The sequence below is a fragment of the Trichosurus vulpecula genome, chromosome 1, assembly GCF_011100635.1.
Source record: "Trichosurus vulpecula isolate mTriVul1 chromosome 1, mTriVul1.pri, whole genome shotgun sequence".
Taxonomy (NCBI): domain Eukaryota; kingdom Metazoa; phylum Chordata; class Mammalia; order Diprotodontia; family Phalangeridae; genus Trichosurus; species Trichosurus vulpecula.
Window position 1 is genome coordinate 442222802 of NC_050573.1, and position 15969 is coordinate 442238770.

At 38.3% G+C, this 15969-nt stretch overlaps 1 protein-coding gene and 1 pseudogene across 1 annotated transcript in view; both read left to right on the plus strand.

Moving 5' to 3' along the window:
• GCNT4 (glucosaminyl (N-acetyl) transferase 4) overlaps positions 1-15198 on the plus strand; it is a 42543-nt gene extending 27345 nt beyond the window's left edge. Inside the window, exon 2 of the mRNA XM_036769079.1 lies at positions 10114-15198. Coding sequence (XP_036624974.1) covers positions 10115-11482 — 1368 coding nt within the window. The 5' untranslated portion in view covers position 10114 and the 3' untranslated portion in view covers positions 11483-15198. The remainder of the gene's footprint in view (positions 1-10113) is intronic.
• LOC118858527 lies at positions 5030-5599 on the plus strand (annotated as a pseudogene).
• Positions 15199-15969: the final 771 nt, after the last annotated feature.

Here is a 15969-nt window from a genome sequence, read left to right on the forward strand (position 1 = left end):
CAGGATCCAACAATATGCTGCTTACAAGAGACAACTTAAAATAAAGGACTGAAACAGAATTGAATGCTTCAGCCGAAGCAAAAAAAGATAGAGGTAGTAATCATGATCTCAGACAAAGCAAAAGCCCAAATAGACCTCATTAAAAAAGGTAATCAGGGAAACTACATTACACTAAAAGGTACCATAAACAATGAAATAATCAAAAATGTTTACAGCAAGTTTCTCTGATAAAGGCTCATTTCTTAAATATAGACCGAGTCAAATTTATAAAAAATAAGAGCCATTTCCTAATTGATAAATAATCAAAGGATATAAACAGGCAGTTTTCAAAAGAAGAAATCAAAGCTATCTATAGTCATATGAAAAAAATGCTCTAATGCACTAAAGCAAATTAAAACAACTCTGAAATACCACCTCACACCTATCAGAAATGGCAAATACTGGAGGAGATGAAGGAAAAATAGGTACACTAACGAACAGCTGACAGAGTAGTGAACCGGTCCAACCATTCTGGGGAACAATTTGGAACTATGTCCAAAGGGCTATAAAACTGTGCCTACCCTTTGACTTAGCTATTAGGTCTGTATCCCAAAGAGATCAAAGAAAAAGGAAGAGGACCTATAGGTACAAAAAATATTTTTGTTTTGTAGCTCTTTTGTGGTGGCAAAGAATTGGAAATCAAGGGGATGATCATCAGTTGGGGAACTGCTGAACAAATTGTGGCTTATGATTATGATGGAATACTACTATGCTATAAGAAATGACCAGGGAGGTGATTTCAGAAAAACCTGGAAGAACACATATGAACTGATGCAAAGTGAAGTGGGAAGTACTGGGAGGTCATTGTGCATGGTAACAGCATTGTTGAAATTATGAACTGTGAAAGACTTGGCTACTTTGATGAATACAATTATCCAAGACAGTTCCAAAGGACTCATGATGGAAAAAATGCTATCCACCTTCAGTGAGAGAATATGTGAACTCTGAATGCTAATTGAAGTATAATTTTCTCACTTTATTTAAATAAATAAATGTAGAAATATTTCACATGTATAATTGGTTATATTGCATGCCTTTCAATGGGTGGGGAGGGGGTGAAAGGTAAAGAGAGAATTTGTAACTAAAAATTTTAAAAATAAATGTCCAAAATTAATAATAAATTTAAATTTAAAAAACCAATGCTTGTTTGAGTAAAAAAAAACAACAAAAAAAGCATTTATTAAGCACTTGCTATATGCCAGGCATTGTGCTAGGCACTGTGGTTAAACAAAAATGTAATTGTCTCTGCCCCCGAAGAATAGACAGTCTATTGGGGGGCAGGGGCAAGGAGAAATAGCAAAAGGTATATTGAAAATTACTTATGTAATAAAGCAGGTTTTAGGGAGAGGGTACTAGCAACCGAATAAGTTATGTGTGGGACCCTTGCACTTAGTAAATGTTTGTTGATTGATTGATAGGAGGAGCTCTGACCTCTTACTCTTCCAGTTCCTATGACAGAGAATCCCCTTCTGTCTAAGCAAAAATCACTTCCCTTTCTCTCATTCTTATCCACATCGACTGTACTCCTCCAATGTCTCATGTTGGTCTTTCTGTCCCTTCCACTGTGCTCTCTGAAATTCCCATTCCATAATTAACACATTGTAACTAACCCAATTAACATTTCCTTCTACCCCATTTCCTCTTGTGTTCCTTGTATCTTCTACTACTCATGGAGCCTGCTTTTCCTAGATGACATGGCATTCTTAGCCAGCCATCCTTTCCAGTCTTAGTCACAATTTCTCTCATAGCTCTCTACCCTCCTCCTTCCCACAATGATCCTATAGGGACTTTATAGCCCATTGCCACTTCCAGACTTTCCCTCTGACACTTAACTCAGCAATCTCTACTCCTCTGAGGTTCACTATGTCCAAATTTATCACTGAATTGGCATCTGGTGGCAATGATCTAATGGTCACCAGGTCATTCTCTATCCTTTTCAAGTTGCTTAGTAGCTGGTTCAAAATCTTCTCCATTAGATTTCCTCAAACTCTGTGGGCTCCTTAATTCCCCAAATTCCTACGATCTACTCTATTCTTCCATTCCACCAAAACCACACTCACCTTGTACTAGTAAGCATTCCTTTTATTTTATCAATAATTCTGAAATCCCTTTATGCAGCCATAGTCCCTTACCATTTCATCCCTCCCTGTCTTACTTCTAAATTATTTGCATACTTCAAGATAAAAGGTCTGAATTAAGCTGACCTGTGAAGGAAGGAATTACACTGTAGTATTTTCCCTATGGTATCTAACTTTGTAATTATTGCTTACCCATTTAGAGGAAACGTGGTGCTAAGAGCTTGAAGGGATCTTAGTGATCCGAATCAATAATCATTTAAGCACCTGCTTTGAGCAAGGCACTGGCATTATCACTACTCCGACCTCCAGTCCTTTCCTCAGTACTCTGCCAGGCTATCAACCTTTCCTTGCTCAACTGAAATTGCACTCTCCAAAGTTTCCAGTGATCAGTTCAGGTGGTCTTTTCCCAGTCCTCATGCTTTTTTGACCTCCCTGAAGCATTTGACACTCGACCACCCTCTCTTCCTGAATACTGTCATTTCTCTCTTGGTTCTTCTAGCCATCTGATTATTCCTTATTGTCCTTTTACTATACATTCCTTTCATCTTTGTAATGCCAGTGCCTTGCTCGAGGCAGGTGCTTAAATGATTTTTGATTTAGATCTTTAAGATCCCTTTAAGCTCTTAGCACCGTTTCCTCTGAATGGGTAAGCAAAAATTACAATAGATAGTGTGGGGAAAATACTACCATACAATTCCTTCCTTCTTGTGTCAGCTTAATTCATCTTGAAGTATCCAAATAATTGTTTCCAGTGTCCACTTCAATTTGACAATAGAAGTTAAAACTAAATAATACTTTCATTTTATTGATATTGTAACCAAGAATTATGAATGTTTGAGGCAAGAAGAAACAATAGACTACTACATAGTAGCTGCTGGACTGCTTGGGCCTTTTTGCTGGGGGAAGGGTGAAAGGTTGAGAATAGTAATTATATGGCTTTTCTATATGATAGTGGTATACCTGAATGCTTCTGTCTTTGTAGGGAATTTGACCTACAGGAGGAGAAGGGTTCTAAAGGGTTCTAAACTGTGAGGGGAAACTTTTAAACTCCCTTTTCCCAGTGGCCATGAAAATAACCAACCCAACAACCACTGGACAGTCTTCCTCTCTGGCCCACTCAGAGCAGAAGAATCGTCTAGGGTCCTTTGGGATGGCAGATTGCAAGCACTCAACAAAGATCGAAGAAAGGTACCACTCACTATGTCTCCAACTAGACTGGGTAATTATCAGAAAGCAAAGAAAGTCTTCTTTGTATCCTTCAAAGTAACTAGTGCAGTCGTTGCTCAGTCACTCTAATTATTTCATTAAATGGAGCCAAAAATTTGGTTTCCACATTTTCTTTTAAATCTATTTTTGGTAACCTCATATAATGATAGTAATCATGCTTATATTTCTCTTGTATGGCTCACAGAGCCTAGCCTGCGATGGGCCCATCGAAAAAAGTGCTCAATAAATATTTGTTGATTGATTCAACATGAATATAGCCCACATGAGTAGGGGAGATGTCATAAATCTGTAAGAGAATGCCTTTTGCATGCCTCCGGAATTTTATTTAAGGAAAAGAATATCAATTCCTGTCCCCTTCCCCAACCCAAACTGCCTACTCTCAGGTGCCATGTTGCTACCATTCTTGGTGATGAACATAGTTACCAAACAAGTTTTCCCATGCACAGGCACACAGGAAATGTGGTGGTAAGTGAACGGAACTCATTATCTTTCACCCCTGAACCTTCCCATCTCCCAAACTTCCCTGTTTCTGTCAAAGGTAGAACCATCCTTCTAGACTCCCAGATGAATGATTTCAGTATTACCCTGGATTCCCTTACTGTCATCCCTCACCCCATATATTCAATCAGTTGTCAAATCTTGCTGTTTCTACACCTCTTGAATCTGATCCCTTCTCTCCAATCACACAGCTACCACCTTAGTTCAGACTTTCATCACTTCTCACCTAAATTATTACAACAGCTTCCCTACCTCAAATCTTTCACCACTCCAGTCCATCCTACACAATGCTGTTTCCTTAAGCACAAATCTGATCGTGTGATTCCCCTTTCATTTGACTCCAGTGTCTTCCTATTGCCTTTGGGATAAAATATAAACTTCTCTTTAGTTTTTAAAGTCCTATACAATCTGGTCCCGACCCATCTTTCCAGTCTCATTGGGCATTACTCTACCACCTGCTCTCTTCAGTTCATCCAAATATGCTTTCCTGATGTTCCTCACACACCAAGCTATGTCTTTTGACTCCCTTTTCCATGCTTCTGGATTGGCCATTCCTAATACCTAGAATGCTTTCCTCCTTACCTGACTCACTACTTCTGACCTGCTCTCTGATCTGCTCTCTTAAGAGGCAGCTTAGGTGCCTTTCCTGACACTTGCCAACTGCTAGTACTCTCCCTCCCAAATTCCTTTATATTTGGCTACTTTGAATATATTTGCATTTATTAACTTTATATTTGTGCTGCATACACATTTTTCAGTTTTATTGATGTGTTTAATTTTTACATTTTAAACATTTCTGGATTACTCCCACTTTGTGAGCAGTCTCTACAAAACAGATAAGCAAAATTAATAATATGATTGGAAATACTCATTGGAAATGCTCAATTTGAAAGTTCATGCAGTGTTTTACATCTGTAGTAACCCAGTACCTAAGTAATTTTTAAAAAATTAGCAAAAATCTATTTATTTTTCTCCCTCCTACCTCCCACTACATTTTAAAAAAGAAAAAAAGAAAATTCCTTGTTACAAATATGCATACTCGGGTCAGGGGGTCCGTCAGTCTCTCAGGCCCAGGCTGTGCTGCTGCTGCTGGGCTGGAACAAGTTGGGGAGTTCTGGGTGGGGGAATAGGGAGGTAGGAGCACCGGGGAATAAGTGAGTGGGCCTGAGGCTGGGGCGGCCGGCGCTATGTCAAGGCAAGCAAACCGAGGCACTGAGAGCAAGAAAATGAGTTCTGAGCTTTTTACCCTGACCTATGGAGCCCTGGTCACTCAGCTTTGCAATGACTATGAAAATGATGAAGATGTGAACAAACAACTGGACAAAATGGGCTACAATATTGGCATCTGATTGATTCAAGATTTCCTGGCTCAGTCAAACGTTGGCGGGTGCCATGACTTTCGAGAAACAGCAGATGTTATTGCCAAGGTAGCTTTTAAAATGTACCTAGGCATCACCCCAAGCATCACCAACTGGAGCCCCGCTGGTGACGAATTCTCTTTGATCTTGGAAAACAACCCCCTGGTGGATTTTGTGGAGCTTCCTGATAACCACTCATCCCTCATTTATACCAATCACCACTCATCCCTCATTTATACCAATCTCTTGTGTGGGGCGTTGAGGGGAGCCCTGGAGATGGTCCGGATGGCAGTGGATGTGAAGTTTGTTCAGGATACACTGAAAGGAGGCGGGGTGACAGAAATCAGGATGCGGTTCATCAAGCGAATTGAGGACAATCTCCCAGCGGGAGAAGAATAACCATTCAGGGGCAGTGGAGATGACCAGCTAAGGCATTTGCTAATTCTCAACCCTCCCCTGGGGTTGTAAAGTCCAAGTGCCCCCACCTTTAGAGATCTCAGTGACCCTTTAAGATGTTATATATTCTTCTAATCTTGTTTCCATTTTCCATGCTAATAAAAAACAGATTTGTGTGATAAAAAAAACAAAAAACAAAAAACAAATATGCATACTCAAGCATAACATTCCCCCAGTGGCTATGTGTATGTGTGTCATTCTGTACCACAAATCCCATCACTTCTTCATAATGGATAACATGTTCCATCATTGGTCCCCTGGAATTATGAATGGTCATTGGATTGATCATAGTTCTTACAGTTTTCCAAATTGTTTTTAATGGGTTGTAAAATCGTTTTCCTGGTTCTGCTAATTCTACTCTTCATTTATAAAAATCTTCGAAATTATTCATTTTTTATGATATTGATGTCATAGCATAAGTTGTTCTGCTGTTTCTGCTTACTTCACACTGTGTTAGTTTTATATCTTTTTAAAGTCATCTATTTACTCATTTCTTACCGCACAACAATATTCCTTCTCATTCACATACAACTTATTTAGCTATTTCTCAATTGTTGGAAATCCTCGTAGTTTCTCATTTTTTGCCACTTCAAAAAGAACTGTTATAAATATTTTTGTACATATGGAACCTTTTCCTCTTTCTTTGATCTCTTTTGGGTATAGACCTAGCAGTGGTATAGGTGGCTAAAGGGAATGTACTGTTTAGTAACTTTTTGTGTATAGTTCTAAATTGCTTTCCAGAATGGTTGTACCCATTCACTGGTGTACCAATAGTGAATCAATATGCCTGTTTTCCCACAGCCCTTCCAAAATTTATTATTTTCCCTTTTTGCCATCTTTGCTACTTGATAAGAGTGAGGCAGAATCGCTGGATTACTTTAATTTGCATGTAAACTTATTTTTTATATGTCCTCATTGTCTTCTTCATTAGAATGTAAGCTCATTGAAAGTAGGGATTGCTTCATTATTTATACTTGTCTCCCCAGTGCCTAACACATAGTAGGCACTTAATAAATACTTATTGATTGATTGACAGATTCCCTGGCCCTGTTTCTTCATCCATATAATGATATGATGCTAGTTGATATACAGTAACTTAAGCACTTTATATCCTTTGTTTCATTTGATTCTTATACTAGCTCTGTGAAGTAGATAATGTAAATATTATGACTCCCATGAGGCAGTGTAGTATAATGGAAAGAACATTAATGTGAAGTCAGAAGAAATCTTGATTTGAATCTCACTTCTGTGGCTTGCTGGCTTTGTGACCTTGGGCAGGACACTTAACCTCTGTGCCACAGGCTCCCTCTCTGTAAAATGGGGCCGGTAATAGCACCAGTCTTACAAGATAATAAGGATCAAATGGGATAGTGGTTGAAGACTACTTTGCAAGCCTTAAAGCACTATCTATAGATGTCAACGTTTTCATCCTCATTTTATTTAATTAAGGATACTACAGTTAGTGGAAAACCAGCAGATAGCTTAGTGTTATGCAGAGTAGGTGCTTAGTAAATGTTAGTTAAGTCTGTTAACAGAGTGAGAAGAGAAAAAATGGAAAGTGTAATTTGTCAGCATAAAAGTAATACTAATTAGTCATCTATATAAACTGCTTTTTGTGTGTACCTAATTATTCATTTTTTTGGAGGGGGGAAGGCAAGGTGGCATTAAGTGACTTGTCCAAGGTCACACAGCTAGTGTGTCAAGTGTCTGGGGCCGGATTTGAACACAGGTCCTCCTGATTCCAGGGCCAGTGTGCTACTCACTGTGCCACCTAGCTGTCCCTGTACCTAATTAACATGAAGCACAATAATTGTTCATATTATTAAAAACATATATTAGCCTAATTTGATTATAAGTAATTAACTTGGAATTTTCATCCTGAGTACCTTGCTGCTCGTGTAGCCTGGTCATCTGCTTAAATCAGGTTTGTACTAATTGGTCTTTAAGATGTTTTCTGTCTCTAAAGCCAATAAAATAAATTATAGGACATAGTTATCATTCATAAAGCATTCAAGGGATGTAAGTAGGAGTAAGAAGTAAGGAGAGGGCCTAAGAGTGGACTTGTGAAGAACTCTGCCACATGTGCTTCTTATACTTATGGGGGATAATTTGGTTGGCTTTCTGGCAGTGCCTTGGTACAAATCAGAGCTTTCTTAGCTGAAATTTAAGTGGAGGTTAGGGAAAGAACCTTGTGGTTTGCTTTTTAAATAAAGGGTATTGATGATTACTTACTATAAATTAACTGTCAGTGTTCATATTCATTGTTTCTAATGGAATGGGCTAAAATAGTCACATCATCAGTTTATGTTTATTGAGCTTCTCCCCTAAAGACAGTTCAAGTGGGTTCATGCTAAGGATGCAAGGATGATTTAGTAGGAAAGCAGCACAATTAATCATATATACAACAAAAACTACACAATTATATCATACACAGAAGAAAACTTTTGACAAAATGCAACACAATTTTTTTGAAAAATGTAGGCATAGAAGAACTCTCCTTTAATGTGATCAAAAGTATATATCTAAAGTCAAGCTAGCATTATTTGTAATGGCAAATAACAGAAGTTTTTCTAATACAAACAGGTATAAAATAAGGCTACCCCTATTCCCACTAATAATTTACATAGTTTTAATAATGTTAGCTATAGCTAGCTATAGAAATAAGACAAGAAAGCAAAATTAAAGGTTTAAACATCAGGGAAAAGTTATCCAAAAGAGTTAGTAAGTTCATTCGATAAATCGACAGAGTTGTTAAGCACCTACTAAGCACTGTGCTAGGTAATGGAGATTCAAAGACAAAAATTAAATAATCCTTGCCTTCAAGGCACTAATAGTATATAGGGGGTGACAATGTACACATAAAGAAATATTTGTTTAGTCATTTCAGTCATGTCAGACTTTTTGTGAACTCACTTGGGATTTTCTTGGCAGAGATACTGGAGTGGTTTGCCATTTCATTCTCCAACTCATTTTACAGATGAGGAAACTGAGGCAAATGGGCTTAAGTGACTTATCCAGGGTCACACAGCTAGTAAGTGTCTAAGGCCAGATGTGAACTCAAGGAGTGAAGTCTTCTTGACTCCAGGCCTGGAACTCTATACACTGTTTCACCATCTACCCCAAAGAAATATATCTGAATGAATGAATGAATAAATAAAGGGTTAATGAGGGAGGGAGAGCTAATAACTAGGGGTCATCAGGAAAGGCCTCATGTACAAGATGGAGTTTGAGCTGAATGTTAAATGAAATTAAGGATTCTAAGAGGTACAGGTAAGGAAGAAGTGCATTCCAGGCATGAAGGAGAGATGATGCAAAGGTAGAGAGATGAAAGCTTGAATGTTGAGGGTAAGGAACAAGAAAGCCAGCATGACTGGACATAGGGTTTGGGAAGGAGAAGAATGTAAAACAAAGTTGGAAAAGTAGGTGGGGGGCAGGTTGGGAAGGACTTTAAAAGCCAAACAGAGGAGTCTATATTTGATGCTAAAGGGAGATAGTCGCTAGCGTTTATTGAGTAGGGCAGGTGTGAAACTTGATTTGGAATGGGGAGATACTTGATTCCAGGAGACAAATTAGGAAACTATTTCAATAAACTAAATGATTACCCCCGAACAAGGGTTGTGGTTGTGTGAGTAGAGAGGAGGGAATGGATGTGAAAGATGTCATAAGAAGTAGAAACAATAACATTTGGCGAGTGATTGGATACATGGAGTGAACAGTTGAGGGTAATGGCAAGGCTGTGTACCTCATTGACTAGAAGGATGGCGGTGCCTTCGTTTTAGGAAGTGATCTCGAGGGAAAGAAAAATATTTAGTTCTGTTTTGGACATACCGAGTTTAAGATACCTACAGGATATTTGAAATTTCCAATTTGAAATTTGAAATATCCAATAGGCAGTTCAAAATAGACTCCCATAGCACAAAAGAGGAACTAGTAAGATATATAAAGAGACATCTATATTACAAAAGATACAAGGGACATGATATTAACCTCTAGAGATTTACTATCTGTTTCTGTTTAATTATTAATTTTTTCCTTAAAAGATATAGCATGGCATGTGGAAACAGCATTGGACTTGAAGTCAAGAGAGACCTGGGTTCAAGTCCTACCCTTCCTACTTAATAGCTGGGTGAACATGAACAAATCATTTAACAACTATTTAAGCCTTAGTTAATTCACACTTATAAAACGGGAGTGATATTTGTAACACTGAACTCTCCCCAAATGAATCGATGTGTATAAATTGCTTAGAAACCTTAAAGAGCTACCAAAATGTCAACTATTATTATTTTCACAGCTCAAATTCTATTAGCATGGGGAAAAGCAGACCAATTTGTGCAGGTTCTTTTCTGTCTCATTGTTTTGATATTGTATTTTTCTATCTAGGTTAGGATACTGTAGCATGCATTTGTATCTAATTTCCCTTACTACTGCAACTGAATTCTTCTCTCTTTTTACAGAATGAAGGGATACGTGTGTTCTTCTAAACACCCTCTGCGACAGAAGATTCTCATCCTGTTTTTGACACTATGGTTGTTCTCTTTATTGAAACTTTTAAATGTGAAAAGATCCTACTTCTCTGGAAAAGGCATTTACTTAGTCGAACGATCTTTAAGCACTTCATCTTACGTAAGAAACAGGTATACTTTTGTCAGAGGTGAATCCAGGTATAAAATTAACTGTTCCCATATTTATGAGCAAGAACCAGTGGAAATTGGCAAGACACTGGAGATAAGGAGGAAGGACATCATTGATTTAGATGATGAAGATGTTGCAGAAATGACCAGAGATTGTAAGGTCTATCAGGCCATAAGAAGGTACCACCTGAAGCCTGTTTCATTGGAAGAGCAAAGATTCCCAATAGCTTATTCTTTGGTGGTTCACAAAGATGCCATCATGGTTGAAAGGTTGATCCATGCAATATACAACAGTCACAATGTTTATTGTATTCATTATGATCAGAAATCACCTAACACATTCAAACTAGCCATGGACAATTTAGCCAGGTGCTTTTCCAACATTTTCATTGCTTCCAAATTAGAGACAGTGGAATATGCTCACATATCCAGGCTCCAAGCTGATTTTAATTGCTTATCTGACCTGCTGAAATCCCACATTCCATGGAAGTATGTTATTAACCTGTGTGGACAAGATTTTCCTTTAAAATCAAATTTTGAATTAGTAACTGAGTTGAAGAAACTAAATGGGGCAAATATGCTGGAGTCAGTGAAGCCAAGTAGCAGCAAAAAGGAAAGATTCACTTATCACCATGAACTCAAAATTGTGCCTTATGACTACATGCTAATGCCTGTAAGGACAAATATTTCCAAGGAAGCTCCACCCCATAACATTGAGATTTTTGTGGGTAGTGCTTATTTTGTTTTAAGCCGAGCCTTTGTTAACTATACTTTCAATAACCCCCTCGCTAAGGACTTTTTTGAGTGGTCTAAAGATACATACTCCCCAGATGAGCATTTCTGGGCCACCATGATCCGAGTACCAGGAATACCTGGGGAGATTTCCAGATCAGCACAAGATGTCACGGATCTACAAAGTAAAACCCGACTGGTCAAATGGAATTACCTGGAAGACCATTTCTATCCTCCCTGTACTGGCTCTCATCTCCGTAGTGTATGTATCTATGGGGCAGCCGAATTAAGATGGCTTATGAAATATGGACACTGGTTTGCCAATAAATTTGACTCCAAGGTGGATCCCATTTTAATAAAATGTTTGGCTGAAAAACTTGAAGAACAACAGAGAGAATGGGTCCATTTATCTTCAGAAAAATTATTTATGTTTGGAAGTCCCACGTCTGCATCACGATAGAAATATTGTGATGATTGCTTTTAATAAAGGCTCTTAATATATGAAGACATGTAACATCAATATAATCATATAAATGTTATTCTCCCATGTTTTGAAAGATGTCTGATACATGGGGATGGAGAGATTATCATAAGCTGGCATATAGTGGTAATTTGCTTATGTGTATCACACCTTCGCAATTCCACTGGATGGAATTTTGATGACTTTCAAAATATTCAGGCATCAAAAGGCAAGTTATAATAATGAGGCATAACATGCCTTTGGGAAACTTCCCATCGAATTCCTGTGTGGTAGTGACCCTGAGACCTTCATGGTAGTATCTAATTACTACATTTTGAGTGATCTAAAGATATATACTAGTAATTAGATACTACTTAAGGAAGTTTGGCCAGAGCACACAAAAGGCAACAATGCATTTTGGATGGTCTTTAAGTCTAGTAATTAACATTCCATTTCTCTCTCATCGCATTGCCTAATTTAAAAAAAAAAACTTTTAAAAGAGTAGGAGGGAGGACTGTCTACTACCTCAGAAGAGCTCAAAGAAAAGTCCAACTTCCTGCCATGTCATAGTCTGCAAGTAATTTAGTGCACCTTATATTTAGAGTGCTTGAAGACACTGTTGAAGGCGCCTGATGGCATGTGTGGTGGTGAAACTCCCTGGGTAGAATTGAAGTTCCAAGGTGTTCCTGGGATTCTATGCCCCACGTTACTTAGTGATACCATTGGATGGCACAATTTTTTTATTCACAACTATTTCTTTTAAACTTTCACTTTCATCTGTTAAATTAAGGGTTATTTAATGTTTTGAAGCATTAACCTTGGGAATCCAGGGCCAACGTGCAGTTTTGTTGAATAGATGCCTTCTGTGTTTCTGATGTAACTCGTGGAACTGTCATGCTAGAGTCACTGTGAATTTTCTGCAAAAGAAGGTGTGGAAAATGGTGACTTTCTAAAGTAAATAACTCAATGATCATTCTTATCACGCCTATGGCAGTTGTTCTAGAATGTGATACAGTGGAGCAATGGATTTGGCATCAGAGGATCCAGGTTCACATCCTGGTGCTGCCATTTATACTTCCGTATGACGTTGGGCAAACCACTTCACCTTCTGGACCTCAGTTTCCTCAGATATAAAAATGGGAAGGAGGGATTGGATTCAATGACTTCTAAGACCCACTCCAGCTCTAAATCTATGATTTCCAAAAGATAAGTTGGTAAAACTATAGTAACTCTGTTTACCCCATCTCTTAGTGTGACTACGAAATGAAGAAATGTTTTCCAAGTGAACAGTTAAAATACCTGAAGTTCTTACATCATACTTCAGTGACCTGTGATGATACTAGTGTGGATAGTTCCCCACCAGTGCATCTTACAGGCTCTCCCAGCCAGGACTTAGTGTATTATTCATGACATCTGTCTCTTGGTGGTCAATTCTCTGGTGATAAACCTCTCTTGACTTTTCTAAGTTGGACTTAAGATGGCGAGCACAAAGTCTGCTTTTCAGCTATGGTCAAAGCTAAATGAGGACCTTCCAGAGTTTGTCTTCTGTTCTCATTGGTCTTTGAGAGCCCAGGGTCAGTGGACAACTGACTCGCTCCATTTGGTAACATCAGAGTCAAATTAGAACTGGGGATTTGGAGTCATAGTGCTGAGAATTTCTGCTCCTTGGAGCTGGTTAATGGAGTTTTCATTAAGATAAGCAATTAAGATGCAAATTATTTTTTTGTAGCTGTGTTAGGGAAAGGAGGGAAATGTGGAAGAGGATACAAAGATTGAGGAAAGGTTAGAGAGTCTTACCAACCTCCCCTTCCAAAGTTGCAGAATTTAGGTCAATGTTTTTGAGTGTTCTTAGTCCAAAGGCTGCCTCAGTAACTACCTACAGAGGTGGTTATCTATGCCAAAAAAACCTAGTTGGATGATTGTATCAGAGATACTTGATTGTATCATTACATGTATGGTTATTTTGGGGTTTTGTTCCATAATCATCTGTGAAATGCACTTTTTTTTTACGGGACATGTTGCTTGCTGCTATGTAAGATGACATCTCTCCCTCTCTTTTTTCCTCCATTTTTTTTCTCCACATTCCCTTCCCAGCATTTTGACCAAATATAGCTCATCCAAAGCCTCTGATCCTAAAAATCAGTCACCCTCTGAGATACTTCAGTGATTCTGCCAGAGGTTCCTTTTGTAATTAATTAGACTAACTTAAGTGGCCAAAGGCCTCTCTCATCCCCAGATCGTATTGGCAATCAGAAATAGGTAGCTGTTGAGATAAGGATCATGACAGTGGAGAAAGTGCTAGTCTTGAAGTCAGGACTATCTGGATTCAAATTCTGCCTCGGACCAGCCGTGTGACCCTGGGCAAGGCCCATAACCTCTCTGGGCCTCAGTTCTTTATCTGTAAAATGAGGTGGGAGAACTAGATGGCCTCCAAAATCACTTCCAGTTCTAAATCTGCAATCCATAGCCTACACCAGTTTCTCTCCTCTTGAAGTAAACCTGTGCATTGAGAAATTCCATTATTGACCAATCACTTTTGCCGCATTCAAATGGGAACACAAAGCCATTCATTCTAGCTCTAATTCCAATGATCCTGTCGCTTATTAAATGCAAGGGACTGTGCTAGGCACAGGGATAAATAGTGCCTGGTCCCGACCCTTAAGGAGTTTATATAATCTTAGAAGGAAGATAATATCGACATGTCCCTTTCTCCAGTTCTTTCTGCACAGGTTGTCAGATTAATCTTCCTAATTCACAGCTCTGATCGTATCACACCACTGTTCAAAAACCCTTCTCTAGCTCCCTATTGCCTACCAAGTAAAGTAGCTGCACTTTCTTATTAATCTTTTTTATACATCAGATAATCAGGTTGAAGATGTCATGTCTGGGAAGCTTGTGCAGTGAACTGAGTGCTGCACTCAAGACTAAGACATACTCACTCTTTGTCAGTCTGTTCTTTCTGGCCTTTTGTGGTTACTCTCCTGTCATTCAAGGATACGGGTAAACCTGCAAATACCTTCGTTTAACAGGTGCCCCACTCCCTCATTCTTCAGATGCTCCTTTAAACCTGACTTCTGTCATGAAATCTTTCCATGTTTATCTCTGTCCTGACATTGCCCTTCCAAGGATTAGTGATGTGGATCTTTTAAATTATCCTACGCATAGTGTTTATTGGATTTTGACTGTAAGCTCTTTAAAGGTGAGAAGAGGAATTTTGTGATTGTAAATGACTTCTGTATGGTATTAGATAATGTTAATAATGAAAGATGCTACCGTCTAATTTATACGATGTAAATAATACCATGTTGCAAAAGCTTGGTGACAAATGTCAATGTTTACTGTTTTCAATACTATGAATTGAAATAATTTCTATATATGTGAAATGGAAAGTGTCCTCCTGCTCCTCCAAATGTGACAACAGATGTATATTTTAACACATTTCATAAAAGTAACGTCAGGAATTTTGAAATTATAAAGTGCTCTATACATGTAAATGTACACAGTATTATAATATACCTGTTCATAGAAAGTGTAACCACAGAGTGACTGGAATTTTGTTTTGTTTTAGCATTTTGACAGACTCATTTCTACATTCTGTCCTTGTAGGTTACCTTTTGAAAGAGCACATCTTTTCAATTAGATGCATTTTTAATATATTGTTTGTGCATTTTTGTATTACACCACTGCTAAATGTTAGTTTTCTGATATTTTAAAATAAAATGTGTTTGAAATGAATTGAAAATTGTATTGCATGATGCTTTTGAGGCAAACCAATGGATACTGGAGGCTGTCTCCATGGAGTCGTTTTGTAGATATCTTCTAAATCCACATGCTTTTGTCTAAGGTTGGTCCCTAAAAATAGACAAATGTTGAAATAAATAGAAACTGAGGAGAGAACATAATACATATGCTGGGCCACTGTCCTATGAGTTTTTCATCATTTAAATGGGCCCTAAGAGCTAGAATAGTGAAAAATTTGGTATATGAAGGGAAGAAGAGAAATGATAGGATTTCTGTCACCTGAAAGAGCCAATTCAACTTACATGTACCCAAAGGCTGCCACGTATACTCCAGGCATGTGTATATGTATGTATGTGTACATGTTCATGTATGTGATTTTTATTGATACCTTTCACTTTTATATTACATTTATTTCTGGATATGTCACTTTTCTCTCTCTTCCTCAGAAAGCCATGCTTGTAATTGGTTAAAAAAGAAAGGGGATGGGGGAAAGGTGGGGAAGCAGTTCAGTAAAAGACCATCCAGAGATATTTTGAATGCAAAGCCACGTAAACTGCTGGATTCCTCAGATTCTTCTCCCCTTAATCTTTTTGGTTCCATCAGTTATGCAGTGAATGTGTAGCTCCAACCTAAGATTAGGGACTGAGGGACATAGTCTGGGAGGATGGGTGATAGCTAGTTGTGAAAAGAGTATAAAGCAGTGTGGGAGTAGAGGAACTACTAGGCATGAGATGTCAACACATCAA